The 26,427-nt window shown below is 37.4% G+C and overlaps 1 protein-coding gene across 6 annotated transcripts in view; it reads left to right on the top strand.

Annotated features, from left to right (window-relative positions):
* TRIP12 (thyroid hormone receptor interactor 12) overlaps nt 1–26,026 on the top strand; it is a 76,886-nt gene extending 50,860 nt beyond the window's left edge. For 4 of the 6 annotated variants that reach the window (XM_054282296.1, XM_054282294.1, XM_054282291.1 and 1 more), the window contains 29 exons: nt 1,445–1,513; nt 1,627–1,792; nt 2,494–2,611; nt 2,752–2,908; nt 3,216–3,369; nt 3,897–4,125; nt 4,812–4,930; nt 5,471–5,678; nt 6,670–6,770; nt 6,891–7,065; nt 7,449–7,590; nt 8,416–8,607; nt 9,270–9,421; nt 10,964–11,136; nt 11,579–11,652; nt 11,778–11,977; nt 12,773–12,900; nt 13,185–13,336; nt 13,797–13,939; nt 15,177–15,333; nt 15,878–15,976; nt 16,502–16,616; nt 16,914–17,068; nt 17,573–17,737; nt 18,928–19,092; nt 22,315–22,428; nt 23,193–23,287; nt 23,488–23,591; nt 24,649–26,026. In XM_054282296.1, coding sequence (XP_054138271.1) covers nt 1,445–1,513; nt 1,627–1,792; nt 2,494–2,611; nt 2,752–2,908; nt 3,216–3,369; nt 3,897–4,125; nt 4,812–4,930; nt 5,471–5,678; nt 6,670–6,770; nt 6,891–7,065; nt 7,449–7,590; nt 8,416–8,607; nt 9,270–9,421; nt 10,964–11,136; nt 11,579–11,652; nt 11,778–11,977; nt 12,773–12,900; nt 13,185–13,336; nt 13,797–13,939; nt 15,177–15,333; nt 15,878–15,976; nt 16,502–16,616; nt 16,914–17,068; nt 17,573–17,737; nt 18,928–19,092; nt 22,315–22,428; nt 23,193–23,287; nt 23,488–23,591; nt 24,649–24,845 — 4,218 coding nt within the window. In that variant the 3' untranslated portion in view covers nt 24,846–26,026. The remainder of the gene's footprint in view (nt 1–1,444; nt 1,514–1,626; nt 1,793–2,493; nt 2,612–2,751; nt 2,909–3,215; nt 3,370–3,896; nt 4,126–4,811; nt 4,931–5,470; nt 5,679–6,669; nt 6,771–6,890; nt 7,066–7,448; nt 7,591–8,415; nt 8,608–9,269; nt 9,422–10,963; nt 11,137–11,578; nt 11,653–11,777; nt 11,978–12,772; nt 12,901–13,184; nt 13,337–13,796; nt 13,940–15,176; nt 15,334–15,877; nt 15,977–16,501; nt 16,617–16,913; nt 17,069–17,572; nt 17,738–18,927; nt 19,093–22,314; nt 22,429–23,192; nt 23,288–23,487; nt 23,592–24,648) is intronic. The other 2 variants (XM_054282297.1, XM_054282293.1) reach the window with 1 other exon arrangement.
* Nucleotides 26,027–26,427: the final 401 nt, after the last annotated feature.

Here is a 26,427-nt window from a genome sequence, read left to right as displayed (position 1 = left end):
TTCTGTGGTTCTGTAACTGTGACATTTTATAAAACAAGACAAATAAGATACTTTAACTCAAAGCATGAGTAATGGTTTTGTAGTCCTTGTAAGAACAAGGATATCAGTAAGAGGAAGTCCAGTAGCATTACTGGTTTTATTTTTTCTTAACAGATGAGTTACAAGGTTCTCTCCCACTTTAAATCAGAACACCCTCTGTTTCAGTTTTTGTGGGTTTTTTGTGCTTTAACTTTCTGGGGGATTTTATGGCATTTTTAAAAAGTTCCTGCTTTTGTACAGTAGTTTGAAGTGATGATTCTGAAATCAAGGGGCTCCTAAGGGCTACGTATCATGCAGTGCTGCTGTGTTTATAAATGAGCACCTACAATAACTGCTGCTCCAAAAGAGATTTTTGATGATCTGCTTGGTTGTCAGATTCCTGTTAAAAAAGATGAAAAAGGAGAAATATTTTGTTTGTTAACAAATGCAAATAATTGGAAGCTTCCAGGTAATGGTTTTATGTATTCTTGTGCTGTTCTTAATTTTGCCTACATCGTCTTGCTGAAAGACTGCTTGAATCTTTGAGGCAGCTTCTAAGAAGCCAAATGACAGCTTTAGATTGTACTCTAGAAACAGGAAGCATCATTCTCACCAGTAGTAGGGACAAGTACTGATCCTGATCTCTGAAGAGAAGCTACAACCCACCAAAGTAAGATTTCAAGAAATTTTGAAGTGGAAATTTTCTGGAAAAGAATCTTGCATTAGCTCTTACCAAAATAGTTGAGGTTGGAAGAGAGCCCTGTTACCTAGTCCTAGTTCCCCTGCAAGTTGAGCTAGAGCAGATTGCCAGGAGCATGTCCAGATGAGTTGTTTTTTTTTTCTGTTTTTAAGTATCTCCAAGGATGGAGACTTAATCTCTCAGGCTAACCTCTTCCAGTGCTCAGCTACCCTTACAGTTAGTGTTTTATTATGTTCAGATGAACTTTTTGAGCATTTCATTGAACTTTTAACCAGAGCTGTTTTCAAGGCAGTCTTTACTTGTCTTTGAATTTACTGTGTTGTATGTGCGGCATAATAGCAAAATCAGGCTTCATGTAGTCTGTAGGGATAGTAGTGTTCACTCCTGCTTATTATCTATAACACCTGTTACTTCAGTTTTTCCCTATTGTTTCCTCCTTTCAGAATCCAGAAGGACTATTTAGAGATCAATTTATTAATCTCTAAAGGTCTCTAAAGGTATTTGTGTTGCAGGAGGGAGGGGTGTTTCCCAGGGAATAGGTAGGAAGCACAGCTGTATCAGGAAGTCATTTAAGACTGTCAGTGAGTTTAAAAGTGAGAGCTGTAATGTTGTGTAAAATGTGATTAGACTGGCCCTTTTGGAGAAATTTTATGAATGCCTCAAAATGGCAGCATGTTCTAATGCAAGTTAAAATATTTCAATTTAAACAAAACTTTCTTATAACAGGACAAAAAGTCTGTTGAAAGCACTTGTCTGTGTTTTGCACGGCTAGTGGACAACTTCCAGCATGAAGAGGTAAGGGAATGGATGGGGGTGCACTTCTGCTTTCTTCTCCACCCACCCTGTTTCTCTTGAGGGCTCACCTTTCAAGGACTAATGTTTCCCGTTTTGTTATTCCCTCCTTGAAGAACTTGCTGCAGCAGGTTGCTTCCAAGGACTTGTTGACAAATATCCAGCAGCTCCTGGTCGTGACACCTCCTATCCTGAGCTCAGGAATGTTCATCATGGTGGTGCGCATGTTCTCCCTGATGTGCTCCAACTGCCCCACGCTTGCAGTCCAGCTTATGAAGCAAAGTGAGTTCTTACTTTCCATGTTCTAGAGGGCCTGTTCATTTGAATGCTTACAGTCAGTGTGGACCTCTATGCACTTGGTTATATAAATATTCTGTTCTTTCAGTTTTTCTCTCTTACTGTGTTTCCCCTGGGATAAAAAGTTGTTTAAATTTTGTTGAAAGCTTTTATCCAGAGGGGTTTTTATCCTTTTTCCTAGCTGTTGCCACTGCAGTGCTCACTTAATTTTGAGTCTGTATTGGCTGCACAGGCTATTCTCATTCCAATACAAGCTGAATAATTCTTTTCTTAGTTGTGACCATGTGGAGGAACGATGTGCTTTAAGTACTTCTTCTAGGGGAAAATATTGACAAAAGTAATTGCTGTAGAGCTGTCTTAGTTGTCACTTTTTTTCTTTGTTCCATCTCACAAATTTTGACTGACCCCTTCATCTGCCCTGTATCTTTCCCTGTTTTCTTCTGTGTCCTGTATATTGAGTGGTATTTCTCCCCTAGTTGTCCCTTAAAGGAAAGAAACAAACCCAAAAAAGCCTCTAACTCCAGACCTGAGAACAAGCACATTTCTTAGTGTTCAAAGAAACACATTTGTCCTATAGTCCACTCTCTCTTTGCTTTGGGCAGTAAATACCTCTTTTGTGTAGTGTCCAACAGAAAATGGAATCCATATCTGATGCAGGCAGTCTCATGAATAATAATTTTTTATAGATATTGCAGAAACACTTCACTTCCTCCTTTGTGGAGCCTCAAATGGGAGTTGTCAAGAACAAATTGACCTTGTTCCACGAAGTCCTCAAGAACTTTATGAACTTACTTCTCTTATCTGGTAAGTCTTGCAGTGCTAGGTTTTGGGTGTGGTTGGTATGTTAAAATCCTTAACTTGACTAAAATAAGGCAAACAGTTTTCAGCTTAGATGGACTTGATTGTATCCTTCTAGTAAAATACTGTTTTAATGTTCTTTGCAGTGAACTGATGCCTTGCCTGCCAAAAGAGGGGATCTTTGCTGTTGATACTATGCTAAAGAAAGGAAATGCACAAAATACAGATGGTGCAATATGGCAATGGCGAGATGACAGGGGTCTCTGGCATCCCTATAACAGGATTGATAGTCGGATAATAGAGGTAGTAATTCCACACTTTTGTGTGGTGATGCTTTTCAAATCTGCATGCGGTTGTATAAGGAATTGAGTGCTTTCTCTGTCTTTAAAAATACCACTCCTGATCTTTCTGAGTAAGAAACACAAGTTTCCTCAAACATCCTGCTGTAATATTGCACTATTTTGGTGTTCAGCCACACCAAATCACTTATTTGCTGTTCTTGTTGAATTTCTGTCACTGTTTTTCCTACTCTGTTACCCCTCTCCTCACCTTTCATATAGTTTTCTGTTTATTAGGGGTTTCTTAATGTTATATTCTTCCTTGATTTTAGGCAGCTCATCAGGTTGGTGAGGATGAGATAAGCCTGTCTACGCTTGGGCGTGTCTATACTATTGATTTTAACTCTATGCAGCAAATAAATGAGGATACTGGAACAGCTCGTGCCATTCAGCGAAAACCAAACCCTTTAGCCAGTACAAACACTAGTAAGTACAGCTCAGCAAACACCTGGGCTCTCTAGCTGTGGCTAATATATGTTGGGTTGTGCAGCCATTTACTACTTAATGAACAAATTTCTTATGGCTTCTGTGGAACATCAAACTATTCTGATTTACATGAATGTAGAAAATTTCATAACAAAGCTTATACTATTGACATGTGTGCTTTTTAACATGTAAGCTCCTCCTGGGACCTGAAAATGTATCAAACTGAGAGGGAGCTGGGGTTGTTCCTGGCTTGGGATTTCTGAAACAGTTCTGTTCTTACAGCTCTTTTATTTAAGGAAGACTGTGAGGGCTTCTTACTGTTATACAGAAATACATAAGAAAACTGAAGAAAAAAAAATTAAATTCCTTGAAAGGGGAAGTTTTGTACCTTCTTACTCACTTTGACTTCTGGTTCTTGAATTTTCTCAATTTGAGAGCTGAACTGAATCAGTTTTAACAAAAGAAAGTAATCATCAGAGCAGAGATGCAAAGGTCTGTCCAGTGATTTGTTGTGCACTTTCTCACAGGTGGACATTCGGAATTGAAGAAGGATGATGCTCGAGCACAATTAATGAAAGAGGACCCAGAACTGGCAAAATCCTTTATCAAAACACTGTTTGGTGTTCTTTATGAAGTATATAGTTCTTCAGCTGGACCTGCTGTTAGACACAAGTGCCTTAGAGCAATTCTTAGGATAATTTATTTTGCTGATGCTGAACTTCTGAAGGATGTGCTGAAAAACCATGCTGTTTCAAGGTGGGTTCTTTAAGTGCTGCGAATGAAACTAATTTTGAGCTTACAGCTCAAACTTCAGATTACTTTTTTTGCATCATCTTTTTCAGGGGAAAATGATACTTTAAAAGTGTTACTTATTTTTCAAAAGCTGAGGCTGCCAGCTCTGCAGGATTTTTTTTGCATCATAGATTTTACAGTAGTTGCCAATGCTAGACATTCTTACTGGAAACTTAGGTGGCCTCTGGCTGTGTGTACTAGGAGTGTCAAATATTTCCTGTATTGGTTTTTTGATTTCTAAGACTTGCCTATGAAATTCTGAGAGCAAGATAACTTTGAGGTAATACAGTGTGAACAGTAACAGACACTAATAGCATTCAACTGGTAAGTTTTATTCATGAAACCTCTCCTACATGTTACAGGTAAAGTTGGGGATCTGAGGATGCAACTGGAAAATAAGCTATTTAGTTTTTCAGAGACAGTACTGAGTTCCAGAACATCATGTTTATAAAAGAGACTCTCCTTTATGCCATGTTAAAACTTGGTAAAAGTGATATAGGAAGGAAGAGAGCTGTTTCAGTCCTTTTATTGATAGCTTTTATAAAAGCCTTGTCTCTAGTGCTGTGTGTGCAAGATGAACTGACTTGATTTAAAAAGAAAAATTCAGCCAAAACCTCACAAAGCTAATTCTAATAAATTTTCTGTTTTAGTCATATTGCCTCCATGCTGTCGAGTCAAGACCTTAAGATAGTAGTTGGAGCCCTGCAGATGGCAGAGATTTTAATGCAAAAGTTACCTGACATTTTTAGTGTTTACTTCAGAAGAGAAGGTAAATCATGTTTTTCTTTTTTTTTTTTCTCTTCACCTCTTTATGTAGTATTTTAAAAATATGTGTCCACTTTTCCCAAGCCGTAAAAATTGAATATTGTTCTTGAGTAATAAAGGTAGACCTGTACAAGTTGTCTTCATTCTACTAGGGAGGGGCTGGCCCAGACTCTGGAAGGAAACAAGCTTGTGTTTTCAGAGTCTGAAGCAAGTTTGTACAGGCTTACTGGATACTGGTGAACTCACTTAGGCTGAAGAAGGCTTTATACTTGTCTTTGCACTTGGGGTTTCTTTAGCTACTGTTCATACTGCTCTAATTTTTTATTTTTAAACTATGTAGGTTAACTTTTTGAAGAAAAGATTGAACTGCTTTTAAAGATTGGTATTGATGGGTGGGGTGAGCCATAGTCAAAGCAGAGGTTCAAGTAACATTCAGTTCTGCATTTTCAAACACCCTTGTTGCTGCCACCACATCTCTACCCCACCCCTCCTCTCCCTCTACCCCAGACCAACCCACCAAACCAAGATCTCTTCTTTCTCTAAGGGGTGATGCACCAAGTGAAAAACTTGGCAGAGTCTGAGGCTTTGCTAACAAGCCCCCCAAAAGTATGCACCAATGGGTCAGGAACGCTGGGAACCACTACAACCATAAGTACTGGGACAGCCACTGCTGCCAGCAATGCAGCTGCAGATCTGGGCTCTCCCAGCTTGCAGCACAGCCGGGAGGATTCCTTGGACCTGAGCCCACAGGGGTAAGTGCACTTCCTGAAGTGTAATCTGCATTCTGCCTTTGGTGCTTTCTTGTGGGGTTTTGGATTTTTCTTACCTTATTTTTTTAAAAAAATGTCTGGGGTAACATGGGCTGCCCACATTGTCATCTGCATTTCGCTGTGGTATTTTCCTCGAAAGAATAAATTGGAGTGATGTTGAATTTTTCAATGGGTAGTTTTGATACATTTTATATTAAATGTTTACAAGAGAAAAAAAAGCAGTGACCTGATAGTTAGGTCATAATTATATTAAATAATTTTTTGGTTTGGGAGACTGTCAAGAGCAACAGCTTGTAGTCTCACATCTAACTGTTGAGGACAGTGATTCTTTCAGAGCTATGGAGTATGGTTCCTTTCTGCTGGAGACTGGAGAAAAAATAAGTTGTCCTTAAGTTTTGTTGAAAGGCAATAATTTTGAACACTTGTAGAATTAAAATACAGTGTAGGAATAAATTGCTAGTTTGCTCTAATTTTAAAGGTCAAATATTTGTCACTTTAAACAAGAATTGAAGTATGTGAAGTTGTGAAATGTAGTGATTGATGAGTAGAAATGCCACAAATTGTTTGAGAAGTGTTTTCTGTGCTTTTGTAGGGGAGGCATGTCAAATATCCAGTGTTGGTTGGTCTTTACTCAGTAGAGATTTGTGGTTTTTTTTTTTTTCATTTTAAGTGTATTCAGATTTCAAATGAATGGACAAACAAATGGTTATACAAATTAAAGCATGAAAATCATGAAAAAACGCCATTTAGTGTCAGTTCTGACTGTATTTGGCTGCTCATAATAGAGAGATGACAGCCAGCCAAGCTCTTTGTTACAGGATGGAGTTAGTGAATATCCTTGTTATGGGATGGAGCCTGTTCTTTACCTCTCAAGGAAGTAGTTGGCAGATGCATCTTAAACTGAGAGAGGGGTGTGTGCACGCGTATGTGTTTGTGGGTGGAAATAAGTAACTTTATTTTTAAATTTGGACAGACGACTGAGTGATGTTCTGAAGAGAAAAAGACTGCCAAAACGAGGGCCAAGGAGACCAAAATACTCCCCTCCAAGAGATGATGACAAAGTAGACAATCAAGGTAAATAATTCTGAACATATGATACTCTTATCTCCTTTTAAAGTAAGCTTATAAACTGCAGAAAGAGTTAGCTGTGATAAACCTCTTGATTTTCTTAAGTTTTGTGTTTACTTCCTCCAGCTAAAAGCCCTACAACTACGCAGTCTCCTAAATCATCTTTCTTGGCAAGTTTGAATCCTAAAACATGGGGAAGATTAAGCACACAGTCCAACAGTAATAATATTGAACCAGCACGAACAGCAGGAGTAAGTGGTCTTGCAAGGGCTGCTTCCAAGGATACCATTTCCAATAACAGGTACACACACACAACAAAATATCACAGTACTTGTAGCATGATGTTGACTATGATCAGGTGATTAGGGTAGCACCTACAAAGAAGTTGGAGCTTAACCACAGTTAAAAAATTTCTGGGAAAAGAATCAAGAAATTAAGGTAGAGAGAATAACATCTGAATAGTTTAAAGTTGTATGGTGGGGAAAAATTGGAGAACGGAGAAAAACAATGCAAGAAAGTAGAGAATGTAGAGAAAAGTACTTGATGATGTTGGAGTGAAAGCAAAGGGTTTTCTGTGACTGCTGTTTAACATGGAGAAAATTATACTGAGGCTGTATTTACTTGTAATATTGATGTATGCAGATACTAAGTGTGGCTAAATGCCTTTTGTGTGCTTCTTTACAGAGAAAAAATTAAGGGCTGGATCAAGGAGCAAGCCCATAAATTTGTAGAACATTACTTTAGTTCTGAAAACATGGATGGAAGCAATCCTGCACTAAATGTACTACAGAGACTTTGCACTGCAACTGAACAACTCAACCTCCAGGTTAGAATGGGGGGCAGCAATTTCTTGCCTTGACTTTTGAGTCATTATGACTTGGAGTAATTTTTTAGAATGAGTGTGTATGCTCTGACACACACCGCTTTATGATAAAAGACCCATCCTAGCAATGTGTCATTTGCATAGCATTTCACATTCAAAAGTTCTGCAGTTAAGTGTCAGGGATTAACTTTACTCTTAAAGAACAGTACTGGTTGTAGTATGAACTTTGAGACTGGGGGGAAAAGGAGAAGGAAGCAGCATTTTGTTAAAATTATAGAAGAAATGCAGATTGAGGTAAATGTGGTTGCATGTCAAGAACTTCAGCCTTACTTTTCAGACAGCTGTGGTCCTTGATAGGTGGTCCAAACATGTGACTTCTAAACAGCACAAGAGCTGAGCTGTGTTCTGTGCTTTGATCTGAGCAATTGTTAAAATATGAAACTTTCCCACCTCCTCTCTCCCACACAGATGTCATGTAAAACATGCAGCAGTCTGAGTTGTTAGGCTTCTGTTAGTGGCTTTTTTTCCCCAAACAGAAAGCACCCCCGTTTGGAGCTTATCTCTACCTTGCATAAGATGGAAATGGCACCTTGTATTTCTCTTAAAGTAGAAAAAATGTAGATGTTGCCAGTAATGTCTCCCCTTGAACAGAGACGTGCTTATCCTCAGATTATTTGCCCTGCATTGCTGCTTGTATTGAGTTACTGTACATTCCAGACTTTCTTTTTTTCCCCCCACCCTTTAGAGCTGTTCCATGCAGTGAAAAGAAAGCTAGCATTTCTTAAGCCTGTAATACCTGGGTAGTAAAACACTCTTCATATTTTCCAGGTGGATGGTGGAACAGAGTGCCTTGTAGAAATCCGTAGCATTGTCTCGGAATCTGACGTCTCCTCATTTGAAATCCAGCATAGTGGGTTTGTTAAACAACTGCTGCTCTATTTGACATCTAAAAGTGAAAAAGATGCTGTTAGCAGGGATATCAGATTGAAAAGATTTCTTCATGTATTTTTTTCTTCTCCAGTAAGTTTTGTTTTTTATTTTTTTGGCATTCTTAGATGTCTTTCTCTCAAATTTTCTTTCTCAAACCATCTGAGAGGTTTTGTGTGGACCTTATCTTAAAGGTGGAATACAGAAAGAATGGGTTTTTTATGTATAAGTTGTATAACACTATAACTTTCACATTGTTCACTGTCTTTATAGGTCATGAACTTTTTTGAACAACCTGTAATTACAGAAAGTTCTATGCAGCAGTGGAAAAAATGCCAAAATGGCCAATTGTCTGAGTCTTAAACAACTTAAAAGTTGTTTCTGTCTTCTAAGAAGTTGATATGCAAAACCTTTGGATAGTAATGTTGTCACTTAGGACTTAATACTGCAAGATACTAGTGTTCTGTTTTTAAAGGAAGAAATTTGAAGTGGAAGAGAGAAAAGCAGATAACTAAAACTTCTAAAAAGCTTGTTTTTCATGATTAAGGGTGAATGCTTAAAGTCTGTTGCACTATTCAGTTGAAACCAGGAGAGAAAAGTACATTCTTTGAAACAGGTCTTTGATAAACTCGTGTCATTTACTCCTCCTGATACTGCTGCTACTTTCAGTGAGAGCAAGGATTCTTAATTAATGGTATAAACTGTTTAGGATGTTTTAATTCAAGCAGGTACCTAAAGACTGGACTGTGTTTCAGCTTCCTGGAGAAGAGCCCCTTGGAAGATTAGAGCCATTAGAAAATGCACCTTTGTTGGCATTAGTCCATAAAATGAACAACTGCCTCAGTCAGATGGAACAGTTTCCTGTGAAAGTGCATGACTTCCCTAGTGGAAATGGAACAGGGAGCAGGTAAGGATTAATGCTCAGGTAACAGTTTTGTTGGAAGCTTTGGTTTTCTAAAGCTTGTTTCAAGCAACACTAAAAGGACGAGTACAAGTAGATGTATAATTACAAGTGGAGGTAGTGGAAACTTCTGACCCTGTTAAAGACAGAAGCAATGACACAGTTGGGTTTTTTTTAGTCAGTGGAAGATGGAATATTTTACTAAATGTGTGCTTACCATCTTGAAAATTGTCTCACTTAAATTGGGGGTGAGAGATAAAGTTTAAATGCAATCTCTAAATTTACCCTTTAAATATCCAAATGTCTTCCTTGTTCCCAAGTAACAAATGCTGGAAAGAAACAATTTATTGCGTGGACACTGATGCTTTTCAGCAGAGTAATTAAACTGCAGAGAGTGTATTACAGTGCTCAACTTCATGATTCATCTAGGTTCTGTTCTCTAGGATGGTAGTGGATTAAGTGATAAGTCTTGGCTGTGAATAGAGTTTAAAATAGCTATAGGCCTACCCTGAGTCTTAAGATACAGAATAAATTTGGAATCCAGCTTAGTAGTTGTGTTTTAAGTAACAAATCTGAGTGAATAAAGACCTGTTTCTACAATTTCTTTTCTATACATCACACTATAGCATTAATCTAACATTAAAATTCAGTACTTTTTTTGTGAAACTTAAAATCAGTGGGAATTAATGCAGTACACAGATTTCTTATTAGAAGAAATTAGTGTCTCTATACTGGCTTTTGCAAATAGTATGTGCTCTGTAATCTCAGAATGCCTCCTTATGTATATTATTTTGGTAAAAAGTAGGATAACAACCAAAATTATAAAGCTGCTAATCATAGAAGCAAAATTCTGCTCTTCTTTTTGATAGAAAATGAAACACGAGAAGCCAGAGGGCTGTAGCATTGTTTGACTGCAAGTTTTACTGTGGATTATGTCAGTGAGGATTTTGAAGCATTAAGTTTTGGTAGTCTTTTGCTAGCACCTGGAAATAGAAGCAGCCCAAGATAAGAGGCTTGTTGTATAAACCAGCTAGCTTGAGTATTGGTAGTTTGGTGAGGTGGAATGTATATATAAACTATTCTTGGCAAGGGAAAAAACAGAGGAACTTTCAGGTTTTCTCTTTAGGTCCTTATTGCAAAAGATCCATTTAAATGAATAACTGCGTTTTCCATGCTTGTTTCTGATCCTTGTTGCACTGCACATAAGCACAGCTCTAAATCTCCTGTGCTATCAGCTGAGCACTGAACTGCTTCAGATTTCAAAAATGGTCAGTGTAGGCCATCTTGTAATCAGACCTCAGGCTGGGCTTTCTCTTAATTCATAGAACCTCTCTTCCAGATTTTGTCCAACTTGGATTCTGGTGTTCTTGTAAAAGAAAATGTTTTATCCAAACCATGTTAGCTTATTTTTAGAGAAGCAGTATGACAAATAATACTCTGAACAAGTGAAATTGTAAATGCATGTGTAAGCCTATTTTATTGCATTTTTAATGCAATTGTGGTTATTAGATTCTTTGTGTAGCAACTTTTTTCACAAATTATTTTGAGTTTTTCTCTTAACAGAGGATCCCAAGCTTTAAAATTCTTCAATACACATCAATTAAAATGCCAACTGCAAAGACATCCAGACTGTGCTAATGTGAAACAGTGGAAAGGTGGACCTGTGAAGATTGATCCTCTGGCTTTGGTACAAGCCATTGAAAGATACCTTGTTGTTAGAGGTATTTATTTATTACATAGTCACTTGCATTTTCCTTTTTGGAATAGTTTCTGCTGTCAGTGTAGAGTCTATAAAAACCTCTGAGGATTATGCTGAAGACAAATGGAAGGTACCTATGAAGATAACCTTGGTCACAAGGGAGGAGATTGAAGCTGTAGAGAATCTTCCTTTTCTGGGACAAACTGTTTCCTGTGGTAAACAGTTCAGTCAAAATACTAACAGAAGTATTACTGCTTTACTGTCGCACTGGCTGTAGCTTGGCAGTTTTCTTGCCAGGTGTTGCTACTGAAGTTTGTTTTAACAGTTCTGAATCTTACTGTTTTCAACTGATACATTTTGTTTTAAAAGTTTTAGTAGTTGTAACAGACAGAGTACTAAAGCATTGTTGAATGAATGCTTTTAATGAATAACAGCAAATGAGGATGTCTTCTCTCTTGCCTCAGGCTATGGAAGAGTTAGAGAAGATGATGAAGATAGTGATGATGATGGGTCAGATGAAGAAATAGATGAATCTTTGGTAAGCTTTTGCTCTGGGAGTATGGGGAGGGTGCAGGGAGGGTGAGGAGAGCCTTAAAGAAAAGCTATGCAACAAGTTTCCTCACTTGTATGGTGGTTGTTTTTTTTTTTTTATTTTTTGTTCAGGCTGCTCAATTCTTAAATTCAGGGAATGTGAGACATAGATTGCAGTTTTACATTGGAGATCACTTGCTGCCATACAATATGACTGTGTACCAGGCAGTCAGGCAGTACAGTTTGCAAGCTGAGGAAGAGAGGGAGTCCACAGATGATGAAAGTAACCCACTGGGGAGAGCTGGGATTTGGACAAAAACACACACCATTTGGTAAGTTGCCTAGAGAAACCCAGGAAAAACTTTTCCAGTTTAATAAATGTGTATACATCAAGAAATTTGGAATATAGCTGTCTTCTTTTTTATCTCTCTGAAAAATGTGGAGCTTTGCATTTCCTGATGTGCTTGAGATAGTTAAAATTTAGGAAGAATTCATTGATAGCTCCTGATATTCTTTCTAGCTCCTGAGTAAAGCTGGTGAACAAGAAATGGGGAATTCTAAATGATACCTGCTAGATGGGGAGGAACCATTCTTAGTGTTAGATAACTAACCACAAACAGCAGAGAATGTGCAGTGTGCAACTAATGGTTGACTTCATACTAATTTTCCCAGTTGATTGCTGTGAAAATGAATGTATTGTGTGGCCATACTTTGCAAGAAACATTGACATATGACTCTGCTGAACATCTTAATATTCAGCAGTCGCTTTCTTTTTAACATTTAAATGTGCTAAAGAAAAAAGCAAGCAAATAAAAACCCATAAAACAACAACCAAAAAATGCCAAAACCTAATCTAACCCTAACTCTCTAAACTCAGTCACTTTGGGGTTTTGTTGATACATTCGCCTTCTCTCCTTCCAGTTCATAGAGCTGAAGGGTCCCTGTTTTTTCTCCCCTGTAAAATACTTTGCTTCAGAGGCTGGATCATATCTCAGTAGTGTTCTTGTCTTTCTGCTTTTAACTATCATTCAAAGAAAGTTCTGGAAATCTGAGAACTAACACCTTTAAAAGTGCTTTTGTTTCCCTGTAATTTAGCCTTTCAAAACATATTTTTGTTTGCTTTTTAGGTACAAACCTGTGCGAGAGGATGAAGATGGTAATAAGGACTGTGTTGGGGGTAAAAGAGGAAGAGCACAAACTGCTCCCACAAAAACCTCCCCTAGGAATTCTAAAAAACATGATGAATTGTGGCATGGTGAGTGTGGTGCCTTGCTATAGGTTAGATTTCCTGTCAGTCCTCTCAGAACTTTCACAATGTTTACTGCCACTGTAGTGTTTCTTTTAAAGCAGACATAGTATAAAAATAGTAAGCATATGTGTTTAGCTGTATATTAAAACTAAGATATTTATTGAGCTGTTTAACTGAATTGTTGCAGTTAAGTGAATGCCATGACTAATACTGCCTAGGCTCCTAATAATTAAATCTTGGGAAAAATTCTAATTGAATTATTTTGCTAAGATGATGTTTTTTCCTGCTAGATGGTGTGTGCCCTTCGGTGTTAAATCCACTGGAAATTTACCTCATATCTACTCCACCTGAAAATATAACATTTGAAGACCCCTCATTAGATGTTATTCTTCTTTTGAGAGTTTTACATGCTATCAGCCGATACTGGTATTACTTGTATGATGTGAGTAGAGCACTTTTTAAATCACTTTGGTACTTGATTCAGGACAGAACTATCTGTAACATTTTAAATAACCTTTCCCCCCTCTCCACTGCTCCTCAGGAAGGCAGAATAATGCAAATACTGTCATCTTCCACTACATGTTTGTCTAACTTCTGAGAAGATGAAGGCTGTAAATTCTTAATGTCAGTCATATTTTCTTTTTACTGTTTTGAACACAATATCCGTGCTTTGTCCTTCTTTAAGTTGAAAGACAAACGCTGTTCCTGAAAAGGGGATTGGTAGTAAACATACTGAGTCCTTCTTTCATGTCTGAAACTCTGGATGAACAACATGGCAGTGAAAGCTTTTTTTACTTTCCATGCTAAGCAAATTAGAAGCATTAAAAGTCTTTTTTAACGAAGACTTGCTGTTTCTTTCAGCATTTCTCTAACTAGAAATACATTACTTTTATTTAACACAGAATGCAGTCTGCAAGGAGATAATTCCAACCTCAGAGTTTATCAACAGTAAACTGACAGCAAAAGCAAACAGGCAGCTTCAGGATCCTTTGGTAATTATGACAGGAAACATCCCGACTTGGCTGACAGAACTTGGAAAAACATGGTATGAGTGATTTGTTGTGTGGTGTCTCTAATTCCAGTTAAGTAGGAGCCTTGCCTGGGCAGCACAGTGCATCATCCTTACAGGACTTGAGAGTGCAAAATGCAGTCACAGAGGTATTGCCAAGTTACATAGTGGCATGGATGTTTACACCTATATTGCATAGTTTAAATCATATTCTGGGAGGTAGACTATGTGCAGAGTTTGGACCACTTCTTACAGGTATTGCTGAGCAATCTGAAGGTTTTCCACTGAAATTTTGATTATTCAGGTGATATTTTTTCTCCTGTTACACTGCTTAATAGCATTCTTACCATATCACTGTATTTATCTTTGCACATGCAGTATGATACAAAGGAAGATACATTTATAAACAATACTGATAAAAGAGTAAAAATAATTTTTATGAAGCTATATACATAGTACTTTGTAGTATCTTGATACAGAGTACAAGCTGTAAAGTTCTTGCACTTGAAAGAATGAGAAATTAGAGTTGACATTCTTGAGTTTTTCAAGCCTGTTAATTGCAGCAATATTGTTGATGGCTGTGGAAATACATACTCAGAGAAACTCTTTGGCTTTTCATTTAAAAAATAAGATCTCTAACTTGCTTCATAAATGTTCCAGATAAGATGATGAGCATGAATGTATATTCTTAAATATCTGTAGCATTATTTGTTCAATAAAACTGCCTTTCCACTTAATGCCAATGGAGGACCAAACTGTTAACGTACACATGCCTTTGAGAATAGTGGAAGTGATAAATTGAAACAAGAAGTTTGTCTGGTAGTCTTTCACAGATTATTTAGAATATTTTTTGCAAGTGGTGGAAGGTAGAATAGTGGTGCTGTTCTAGGCAGGTTCTCATGTCTTTCTGCTGCCAAATATGGGAGCTTGAGCTTAAGTCTTTGATCTGTTGGATTTGTTAATTGTAGCGCAGTAGTGAACAAGGAATTTTATTTTCTGATGTAAACTTTGCACAGCCAAGGCATTCAAGTATTTTGAGTTACTTTTTAAGAGGAGTCAAAAGTTTCTCGATTTTTTTTTTTTTTTTTTTTTTTTGTCTCCTTCATATATTGCTTTTCTCAAAACTTCTACTCCTAAGCATTGTAACTAAAACTAAAGTGTGTTGTATAATAGAACACTCATTTTGGACATACTAGATTTGTTGTGTTTTAAACCAAATGCTAGTCTGAGATGCTGCTTGGAGCACAGCTGACTAATCTAATGCTCTTCACAGCCCATTTTTCTTTCCATTTGACACCCGCCAAATGCTGTTTTATGTGACGGCCTTTGATCGTGATCGAGCCATGCAAAGGCTGCTGGACACTAACCCAGAAATCAATCAGTCAGATTCTCAGGATAGCAGAGTGGCACCAAGACTGGACAGGAAAAAAGTAAGTACATCTTATTTAAAATGGAATGAAGGATCTATTTATTTTCGTGTTGTCTATAAGAATATCATTGGGAGCAAGGCTTGTTTGTAGAAGTTGATGTTTTGGTTTGGGAAGTTGATGTTTGATGTTTGCTATAGGGAAGGGGAGATGGGTTTGTTCCTGCAGTCCCCCAGCAGAGGGCGCAGTGTCTTCTCCGTGCCGGCCGCATGAGGGCAGAAGAGGCGCCCTGACATAATTCCTGAAACTAAATTCCAGCAGTGAACACAGAGTTTCAGACAGCATTAGTGATACTTCCACACACTGGCTTGTAGACCTCTGTTTTGCCTGATCCTCAGAAGAATTCAAATAATGAGATTTAGACCCTTAATAAACAAAAATACTGTCCTTGTATTTGGGGAGGGTAAATCACCTGTCTTAACATGATAAAAGTAAGCTGGGACTTACTGGAGTGGAAAAACGTGCATAACTGATTTTTACCTGTTGTAACTGCCTTGGGAGCTGGAACTCAAGGCCATTATGAAATTAAAACTTCTCTAATTTGTAGCGCACTGTGAACAGAGATGAGCTGTTGAAACAGGCAGAATCTGTGATGCAGGATCTAGGCAGTTCAAGAGCCATGTTGGAAATCCAGTATGAGAATGAAGTAAGTAATATCACTGCAGTCTAATTTATCCCCTTTTTACTGAAGATTAATACAAAATAGCTACAGCTTTTTTAAAAGGCTTGGTCAGACCCTTTGTCTTTCATGTTGCTGGTGCTAAAGAGTTTTATCCTTTAATTATCCCTAATCCACTTGGTTGTGGTTTTTAGTTGCTAGGAGAAGTTCTTTCTGATCTAAATTTGATAATCAGTTGTATTCAGCAGAACTCATCTTTTTTCTAACTATTAAGCAAACAGCTGTGTGTGTTTCCTCTATATGAGCATTAGGTGATTAATGCCTTCACTGCACTGTTACTTCTTCTGATATGTGACCTTTCCAGGTTGCCTCTGTCATGCTGTGGATGTTGCTGTAGTTAGGTTGCCTAGATGCTTTTTGCCATGTAGTCTTTTTTATAGCAAATAATGTATTATATATCTCAGACTAAGTAAAATTTTTATATTCAAACTGACCTAATGGACTTATCTGTCTCCTTCCCCCTCCTCTCCCCTCACCCTCCATCCCCTGAAGGTTGGCACAGGCCTAGGCCCTACACTAGAGTTCTATGCACTTGTATCTCAGGAACTACAGAGAGCAGACTTGGGCCTTTGGAGGGGAGAAGAAGTGACTTTAGCCAATCCAAAAGGTAATTGCTCTACTACCTAATCTATAAATATTGATTAATATTGAATTGATAACTAAGTTGACTATAGTTATGTAAAGAGCACCTCAGTTTGTGGTCAGCTAATGTGCCTGTTCATAGTGTGTGGATCTTTGTGAGTTTTGTTGGGGTTTTTATGTGTGTTTTGTTTGGTGGGGAGTTTTTTTTTGTCTTGTTTTTCTTATGAGAAGCTTAGGTTAAGCTTATCTGAATGCCACTTGCATCTTGAAAGAAACTAGTAGAGTAAATACTGAACTCTTTTCCTTCTTTCTTCCTCAACAGGAAGCCAGGAAGGTACCAAGTACATTCATAACCTTCAAGGCCTTTTTGCACTTCCTTTTGGTAGAACAGCCAAGCCAGCTCACATTGCAAAAGTTAAAATGAAGTTCCGCTTTCTGGGAAAACTAATGGCCAAGGCAATCATGGACTTCAGACTGGTGAGAATGGAATAGAAAATCTATTCTGAAGGGGTCACATAGAAATACTGGTTCTGACTGTTGAGAGATAAAAGCATTAAGAGTTACATGGTATTTATTACTTTCACCTCCAGAAGTAAGGGCAGTGTGAGGCAGGTCAGGGAGGTGATGAGCATGCAGTGAAGTTTTGTGGGGGAAAAGGATAATTACATGTTGAAGATCTTTACAGTGGCTTTTGAGACTATGGAGTAGAAAGGAAAAACCATTATCTGCTAAGTGTTGCAATCACTCCAGTCTTTCAAGAATGTTTTGGGCTCATTGTTACTCCAGTTGCTGATAGCTTTAATAGGCAGTCACTTGGGTTTTAAAACTGTAAATTTCTGAGGCAAACACACTCTAGGACATGGTGTTTTGGTGTGTGCCAGAACTATGAGATAGTATTGTAGATCTGGTCAAGAGATGAAGTAGTAAAAGAACTTTTGGAAGACAATTCAAAGCTAAACAGTTCAGTGCTTTACTTTCCAGGTGGATCTTCCCCTTGGACTTCCTTTTTATAAGTGGATGCTGCGACAGGAAACTTCCTTGACATCGCATGACTTGTTCAGTATTGATCCAGTAGTAGCCAAATCAATATATCACCTTGAAGATATTGTAAGACAAAAGAAAAGACTTGAACAGGATAAAACTCAGGTGGGAAAATAACCCTAAGAATGGAAGAGTGCATCTTTACTTGTTAGGATTTTATGAAATAACAGTAATTCAGCACGTATCATAGGGCTTGAAACTGATTGTAATACTGATAATTACTTTGTTCTCACACAGAGTAGTTTTAATGTTATTAGATCGGTGGCTAATAATTATGAAAGTCTTTTTGTAAAGTCTAGCATGAGAAATTCATTATGGGATTCATCTGTATGATTAAACACAGTCCCAGAAATGTATAATAAACTGCCACATGTTTGCCTGACTTTTTTTGGTTCACTTTAAAAAGACTAACCAATTCAAATATCGGTGGAAAAAATCTATTCTTTCTTCTTGAAGAGTCAAAAGTTTTTTTACTAGTTGGTTTAATCAAAATTTCATATTTCATTAGAAGTGCCTTTTATGTAGGATTTTTTTTCTCACTGAAGAGCTGTATGCAGAACTGAGGTGAACTGTCATCATGCATGAGCATACAGGTTCTTTCAGACATAGATTAATTTTTCAAGGATATTTACTCTTAGCTGAAAATACCACAGTTCACTCTGGCACTAGTGGTAAAAGATTTTTGGCACACATGGTTTTGCTAGCATCCAATGTTAATAGATGGCAGGAAGTAATAACCCAATTTATAGTCTTAATACATCTGTCTGGTTTGTTACTAGTGAAACTACTCCAAGTTTGTGGGTCTTTGTTCCTCTTTACCTCATTGTCTCACTCTCTCTCCTTGGTCATGGCTTTTAATTTCCCAAGAATGTGAAAAGCCTGAAACCTGGTGGGTGAAAGCTGAAAAATATCAGTATGCATGCCAAATATAAATGCCATTAACTGTTCTAAGGAAAAAAACAGCCTGAGCCGTAGCATATTTCATATTTCTTTTTCTTGCAGTAGTATTTTCTAGCTAGTTTGTCTTCTGGCATGTTAAGTAATTCTAAAATTGCTAGAACAAAGTGTACTCCTGTGATCTTTCCAGTTTGTCCATTAAGCTTGTTTATCTGGTTTCTCTTGGTTTACTGTTATGTATGAAAACTCCAGAAGGAGAGCAAGGACAGCTGCAACGGTTTTAATGGTCATGCTCTACAGAAATGTCTGATTAGTCAAAAATACTTTAGAAGTCATAACTTTTGGATAAGTTTATTTGAATTAATTGTTCTCATTGGTTTTCACTTCCAATTTTTTAGACCAAAGAAAGTCTACAGTATGCATTGGAGGCTCTGACTATGAATGGCTGCTCAGTGGAAGATCTAGGGCTGGACTTCACACTCCCTGGGTTTCCCAACATAGAGCTGAAAAAGGGGGGAAAAGATACACCGGTCACCATCCACAATTTAGAGGAGTATCTCAGAGTATGTAAAAGCAAACTTATGATTAAAATTATCTTTTTTCTTGCTCCCAGGTAGTTTGTTTCCATGTATTTCCTACTTACGACTTTTCTATACTAGTTTATTACTACAGTAAGACTTTAGAACCTAATTGCACCTGACTTGAAAATTGTGAAGTACAAGAAGTCTGGTTTATATGTAATGAAGTCATCAGAAGTTTGGCTTTTTAGGGAAAAAGTATTTTAAGTGGATTCATTGTAAGTGGTTATGATAATGAATTTTTTAGGAATAGTGATTTAGTAAATTATTTAGCAGTAGTGATCTAGCATCTGGTGGCCTTTGAACTGCTCTACTAGTAGTGTGATTTTTTTGGTCTCAGTCTTATGAAGACATCAACTGTTGTGAGTCAAAAATAAAGCATTAGTTTTTTGTCCAAGAAGCCAAAACCAAACCAACAAAAATCCCAAGGAAAACTGAACCAGTCAACTTAAGAACCCCAAACACATGTGAGAAAAGTATAAACCGTAAAAAGAATAAATAAAGAAAAGATAACAAAATATTGCCAGAATAAATTGACGGTACACCTGTGTACTGATTCATTCCTGTGGCAAAAGGGACATAGAAAAACAGAAGGCTGATATTGCTGAACTAAGGTAGGAAGCTGTTTCTGTTGAAGGAAGTGATAAAGGGAATTGGTTAAAAACAGCCTGGAAAAGAGATGAGGAAAGCCAAGAGGAATGCAATATTATCACATGAAGTTGTGAGTGGGATGGAGGGGAGGATCACTGTACTCCAGTTGCTAAATAATGCATTTCCTGACAGGTTAAGGTACTGCCAGTTTCACTCTGAGGACTGTTAAGTTTTGAAGCACTGATAAGAAACACATCTGATGTTTTGGTAGAAACAATTCAATAAGGGTCATGTGAATTTCTGCCTATCAGCTGAGAAATTTTGCAGAGCTGTTCAGTAATCCTTACAAGTGAATACTGAGCAGTTTCTGTTTACCTTGTAGTTCCATACTGTTACCCATACACTTCTCATGCGTTTATTTGTTAAAAGTAAATTCTACTAGTCAAGAATCGCTTGCAGAATTAAATATATTTGGGTTTAAAGCTCTTTGCAGACCTAACAGAGGAGCAATACAAACTTCCACAGTTTCTTCAAAACAGGATCTGCAGTCTTCATTTACTGAGTAATGTTACATTCAAGCATTCTAGACTAATTTCCATAGTTTGCAGGTGTGTTTTTTTTTTTTCTTCCCTAAGTAACTTGTATCAGATATCTGATACACTGAGAAAGGCTTACACATGGCTCAGATGTCCTGTAGTTTTCCTGCTGCAGGCTTCTGTCTTTGTAAAGGAAAAGGAGATAACAGAAAACTCTCTCCTCCTACTAAAAGCTTTTGGAACTTTTATTTTCTTAAAGGATTTATAGCTTTATAGACTTGATGTGAAAGAGAATATTTCAGATAGAAAATTAGTGTGCTCTCCATCACAAGTATGATGAATTGCATTTTAGAAACAATATATTTATTTGCTCACCTGGCCTGTATAGCATCCTGTGGGTCAGCTGCCCTGCACTTGAACATGTCATTTTCACTAAAATCTTATATGAGGATTAGCATGAAAAGTAGTTTATAAAGCTGGAATATCCTAATGTAATTTTCATGCCTCTTCTGCCATCATGTCACTCTTCCCTCTACCTCCCTGTTTTCCCCCCAAGGACAGTTCCCACAGGAGCTGCCTTTATCAGAAAGCAGAACTGCTTCAATTACCAGTATAGTGAAAGACTTTATTCTCTATCCTATTTTTGGCTTTTTTCCCCCCCTCTTCTCCCCTGTATTATAAAGAGGCCACCTTGCTTGTTCTAATTTGTGAACAAAAAGTTTCAGTACTGTAGATTTTTGCCTAGCAACTTGATCTTATCTTTGAATCTGCAAGAATACAGTGCAGCTTAATTATGCCACATGCTCTTGATCATAAAAACTAATCACAGTTGTAGGTAAGCAGCTCTGCTGTTAGAATAGCCATAGACTATTCTGTTGTGCTGCTGGTGCTTGCTTCCTTTCTCTTCAGTATTAAAACTGGTTTGTGGAAGGTAGTGCGGTGTATCTCACATGTAACTCACAGTGTATCTCACAGTGTAACTCTTCAGTTATTGGGGTAGGGTGACAAACTTGCTTCAGGACTCCAACAGGATTTAATCCTGTTCAGATGCATCCATAGATGACTTTAATCAGCACTACAGGCCAGAGCTTTTAACACGTTTTAAACTAGTAGTTCTGTGTTGACAGCACATCTTTTATGACCAGCCCATGTTTCCTGCTGGGGTTGAGGATATCCAGGGCAAGTGTAATCAGCAATAACTCTGACTGACAAAAGAATCTGAACTTGGCCTGCAATCTGCCTTGTAAAATACCTTAATTTTGTGGAGAAATACTGGCTACAGGAGATTTATTTAAAAGAACTCTGGTCTCATTTGTGTCATATGACCTTGCTTTCTCTCACTGATTGTTGTTTCAGTATGTGCTGTCCACTTTGGAGTTACTTCAATGTTGAGGGGATAACTACATATATAAAACCAAAACAAAACAGAATAATTACTCTCAGAAAGCCTGGATTAGTGTGTTAATGTCTTTTGCATTATGATTCTTAACCATATTCCAGTAACTTTAATGAAGGTACTGCTTTTGTTCTTAGATATTCTTATAATATTAAGCTAGTTAATATATCAAGCATGATAGAGTTGCTTTTTTTTAAACTTAATACTAGAATAGGGACCCCTATATTTCCATGGGGGAAATTAAGATAATACTGCCAAATGATGCCCTATGGATTTCTACTTCAGGTGCTGCATTTTAAGAGGTGTAGAGAGAGGACACCTAGGTAAGGCTTCTAAAGATAACAAATGTTCAGATTTACTTTACATTATTCTGTTAAATAGGTTCAGTTTAACCAGCCATTCTGAGTTCTGTTTGTTTTGTTAAAAACAGAGGCAAGTAAGTTGTTTGAATTCTGCAAAAGTTCATGTTAAGGGTAATGTAAATGATGAATTAAGGCAGAACGAGGCAATGCTGTAGAGCAGCTCCATGAATCAGTGTGCACCCTGTGGGAACTCCAGTGAGCATATGGCTGGGCTGCTGGAGTTTGGCTTCTGCACTTGCACTTCTTGGTACAGTAGTGATCACTGCATGCTTCCTGTGTTCAAATGGCTTTTTTCATTTTTGTTTTTTTCCTTTCCCTGCAGTTGGTTATATTCTGGGCACTAAATGAAGGTGTTGCCAGACAGTTTGACTCCTTCAGAGATGGATTTGAGTCGGTGTTCCCCCTTAGTCATCTTCAGTACTTCTATCCTGAGGAGGTTGGTGAAAGTGTTTTTGCTGCTGCTTTTATAACCTTTACCTGCAGGTATGGGCAGTCTTAACCAGGGTGCAGGGCATTTGTGACAGCCTGACATTGCATTTCTGGTGCAAGTTAGTGAAACTGAGTGTCCCTGAAATTCCACACTTAGCTCTTAAAGATTTCTCTGTGCAGTAGTCACTTATTTAATGCTTTTATTATGAACAGCTCCATGTTGTTTAAAATGTGTGTATCCAGCTTTTCTGAGAAGTGCTTTAATTTATGTATCATACTTCATTTCTCTGTGCAATGTGGGTACCCTAATTGCTTGTACTGCAGTACCTCTGAATAGCTGTAGATAGTTAGTTGTGGACACTACCTTGATCTTCTGTTAGAACAATAAAACAAGTAGTCAGCTCCTCAGCAGTAAGAAGAGATTCAGATGAAAGGGTAAACAATAAGGATAGTTGGTCTTGCTTTAGTTCCACCACCACCATATCAATTTCCTTGTAAAATTCTCAACACTCTTAAGTGGACTGAATTAAATCACAATTATGGTTCTCTGGACAAGAAGAGAGAATGTTTTATTCTTCTGTGAGGGAGTCTGTTTGAAGACTGTACTTTGAGGGTTTTTTTTACCTTTACAAACTCAGACCTCTGACTTTAGGAACAAACATTAAAACACACTTGGGAACAATGTGTTAGCCAAGCCTTTGTGGACTCCTGTGTTCCTGGTGCTTTGCAAGGCAGAGTGGAAGGCTTACTCCTTGTTGTTTAATTTCACAGTTGGAGCAGCTCTTGTGTGGCAGCAAGACAGACACCTGGGATGCAAAGACTTTAATGGAATGTTGCAGGCCTGATCACGGTTATACGCACGACAGGTAATATGTTGGTCTTGTTAAACAAAAAATCAAACTAGTAGAAAATACTTTCTTGAAATAATGTTCATACATTGTTATTCAAGCTAAAGGAATTATATGGCATAGATTTGAAAATGTTCATACTGTTCTGAATATGAATCTGATGCAGTTATTTTAATTATAAACAAAATAATATTCTCTTGGTTCTTTTCTCTCCTCAGTCGAGCAGTGAAGTATCTCTTTGAAATTCTCAGTAGTTTTGATAGTGAACAGCAGAGACTGTTTCTCCAGTTTGTGACAGGCAGCCCCAGACTGCCTGTAGGAGGTAGGTTTTCCTTATTGCATATTGCTGTGCATGAAATCACTGTTATTGATGTATTTCTGAATAAGATGCTTACTTCAGTATAGGAAGAAATTCCTTAATATTGGTATTTAAGAGGTTCATACTGTTTTCCCATTTCTGATTTCAGAAGTGGCTGGGCAGTCAGGTATAATTCTCATAACCTTTTTGTAAATCTCATGACATTTCCTACAGTTGACTGTCCAGGTTTAAATTGTTGCCAGAAAATCTGTCAGAGGGCAAAAGAGAGTTCAAAATTTAAATAAAACTGAAAGCTCCTAATACTGTATTTTTTGGCTAGAGGTGCATTAAGTTATGGCAACAATATGATGCATTGTAACCTGAAAAAAATAGTCTCCTTTCTAGAAAGGAGACAATACTTAGGATAGTATTAATCATCTTATTTAATCATCTTCCCCTTTTGAATTTCAGCATTTAGGTAAGAGACAGTGCAGTAAACAGAGAAATTTACTGTATTTGCTAGGGACTATTGTAGAATACACATTTTACTGTTTTCTCAGCTGAGTGCTTTGCAGGTCAAAAAAGAATTAATGCATATCTTCCAGTATTTACCTTCTTTAGGATTTGGGGGAAAGACTTGATTTTTCTTTTCTCTTAGTATATTTTGGGAGCTCTTCTGTGGAGACATGGTGCAGACACAATTGAGTGTTATGAATATAGCAATGATAGCTGAAGTAAGAATAATCAGGTACTAGAGTCATAGATGATTCCTGTTAAAAAATGTGCATGAAGCCAACAAATTTCAAAGAATTGTTTGGAATAGAATTTCATACAGAACACAATTAAAAGGAGATTCATGCAGCTTATTCCTGTATTTTAAATTAAACTTGTAAGACAAATCTGCAGGCAGGATTTTGAGGTACTTTTGCTTATTGTGCAGCTTTATAAAGTTATATTCTGGATTTCTGAAGGTGTCCGGGAAGTCAGTTGTGCAATGCGTGCTTCTGTCACTGGGCATGTCTGCAGTCAGTGGGTGTTCAGGAGGAGCAGCTTTATTCTGAGTGTCTTTTCTCATTACTAGGTTTTCGAAGTTTGAATCCTCCCCTGACGATTGTACGGAAGACATTTGAGTCCACAGAGAATCCCGATGATTTCTTACCCTCAGTAATGACTTGTGTGAACTATCTCAAATTGCCGGACTATTCAACTATTGAGATAATGCGTGAAAAACTCTTGATAGCTGCAAGAGAAGGGCAGCAGTCATTCCATCTTTCCTGATCACAATGAAAAATGCAATGTCTGCCTGTTACAGCAAAAGAGAAACTCATGATTCTTTTCTAAATATATCACCTGAGTCAAGGAAACGTGTTACGCCTTCTTGTTGTAGAAAAACGGCTTGCAGATTATAAGCAAAGACACTTGGTTGATATTCATTAAAAGCCCCTATGGACTTAAAGTGATCAGGCCCTAAAAGTTGTTGTGACAAGGTTTCTTTAGCAAGTTCTTGTTTAAATTATCATTTATTTGATGAGTGAAGTTTTTAACTTGCTTTGCTGTGTGAAATTTAAAAAGGGATGTTTTTCCAGGCTGGAACAATAAATGTCGCTGTGCAGTTTAATACTGGGCTGTGTGTATCCATCTAGCTAAGTCTGAAGTTTTTCCTCCAAAGACAACTTTTGTACATAAGTACAGAAATTAAAATACACCATGTATTTGACAAATCTAGTTTAGTAGACTAGTTCTGTGTACCCTCACCTGCCTCTAATTTTACCCATCCTCATGTATTGTCTGATGTGCAATTCACTTGGTTCTTTTTGTGTGCAACATTCAACAATTGTTATGTTTTGGTTAGCATGGGCATTTAACTGCTCCATGCCTCTTTCTCTGATTAAGATAATTTAAATTTTACTGAAATCAAATATATATTGTCAATATAATTCAGCCTTTGTAACTAGGTAGAACTTTCTTATAGCTTAGTTTTCCTGTAGTGGTAGGATATAATGGCGACAGTCGTTACCAGAGTGCTCCAGAGCTGTTTACACAGTGATTCAGGCAGCAAAAGCCTCGTAGGGGAGGCCAGGCAGAATTATTTCTTTCATGTAGTTGAAGTCCAACAGCTTGGGCTGGCCAGCGTGTATTGTGGTAAGGCCCAGAGCATTTCGAATTGATGTAAAGTTTTTTAAAAGACAAATTAGTCGTTCCATTCCCTGTTTGAGTAAACAGTTTTCCTGTTCTTGATCTAAGTTCCTGGCTAATTTTGTAGGGTTTTTTTTCTTTTTTTTCTTTCCCCCCAGTGCTAGCTTGGAACAAGCAGTTCAGCCTTTGTCTTTTGACACAGATAAAGCACCTGTAAGCAATGCTCTGTCCAACTGTTTTATGTGCTGATTTCTCAAATCTGCAATAATTTACTTCATCAGGTTAATGTTTTTACCTGAATATAAATAAAAAAGTTTGCTTCACCTTTTTGTTTATAGTTTTGTACTGTATGCCTAAAGTTCAATTGTGTAAATTACTGTAATGCAAGTAAATCATCCTAAATCTACTTGGCTAACAACCTGCAACTTGTGGATGATTTACTACTAAAACAAGACCTTTTAAGACCTCCAGCTTTGAGGGAAATTTTGTCCTTTCTATGCGTTCAAAAAACGGGCAATTACAAATATTCCTGAGATGTACCTGCTACATAGGTAATCTTTATGAAAATGTGATAGTTAATTACTTTTATTCAACTTTGAGAAATCAAAATTCCTTTCAGTACTTAGAAATTGTTAAATTCTGGCTAATCAGGCTAGTTATTTCCCCTAAACTAACAAGTTTTCTTTTATCCAGCTGAAGAACTCGTGCTTCCAGAACATGTAAC

Source organism: Melozone crissalis, unplaced genomic scaffold (assembly GCF_028551555.1).
Source record: "Melozone crissalis strain CALT ecotype California unplaced genomic scaffold, PUWL_Pcris_2 ptg000034l_1, whole genome shotgun sequence".
Lineage (NCBI taxonomy): Eukaryota > Metazoa > Chordata > Aves > Passeriformes > Passerellidae > Melozone > Melozone crissalis.
Note: the sequence above shows the minus strand (reverse complement) of the source record. Positions and strands in the feature narration are given on the sequence as shown.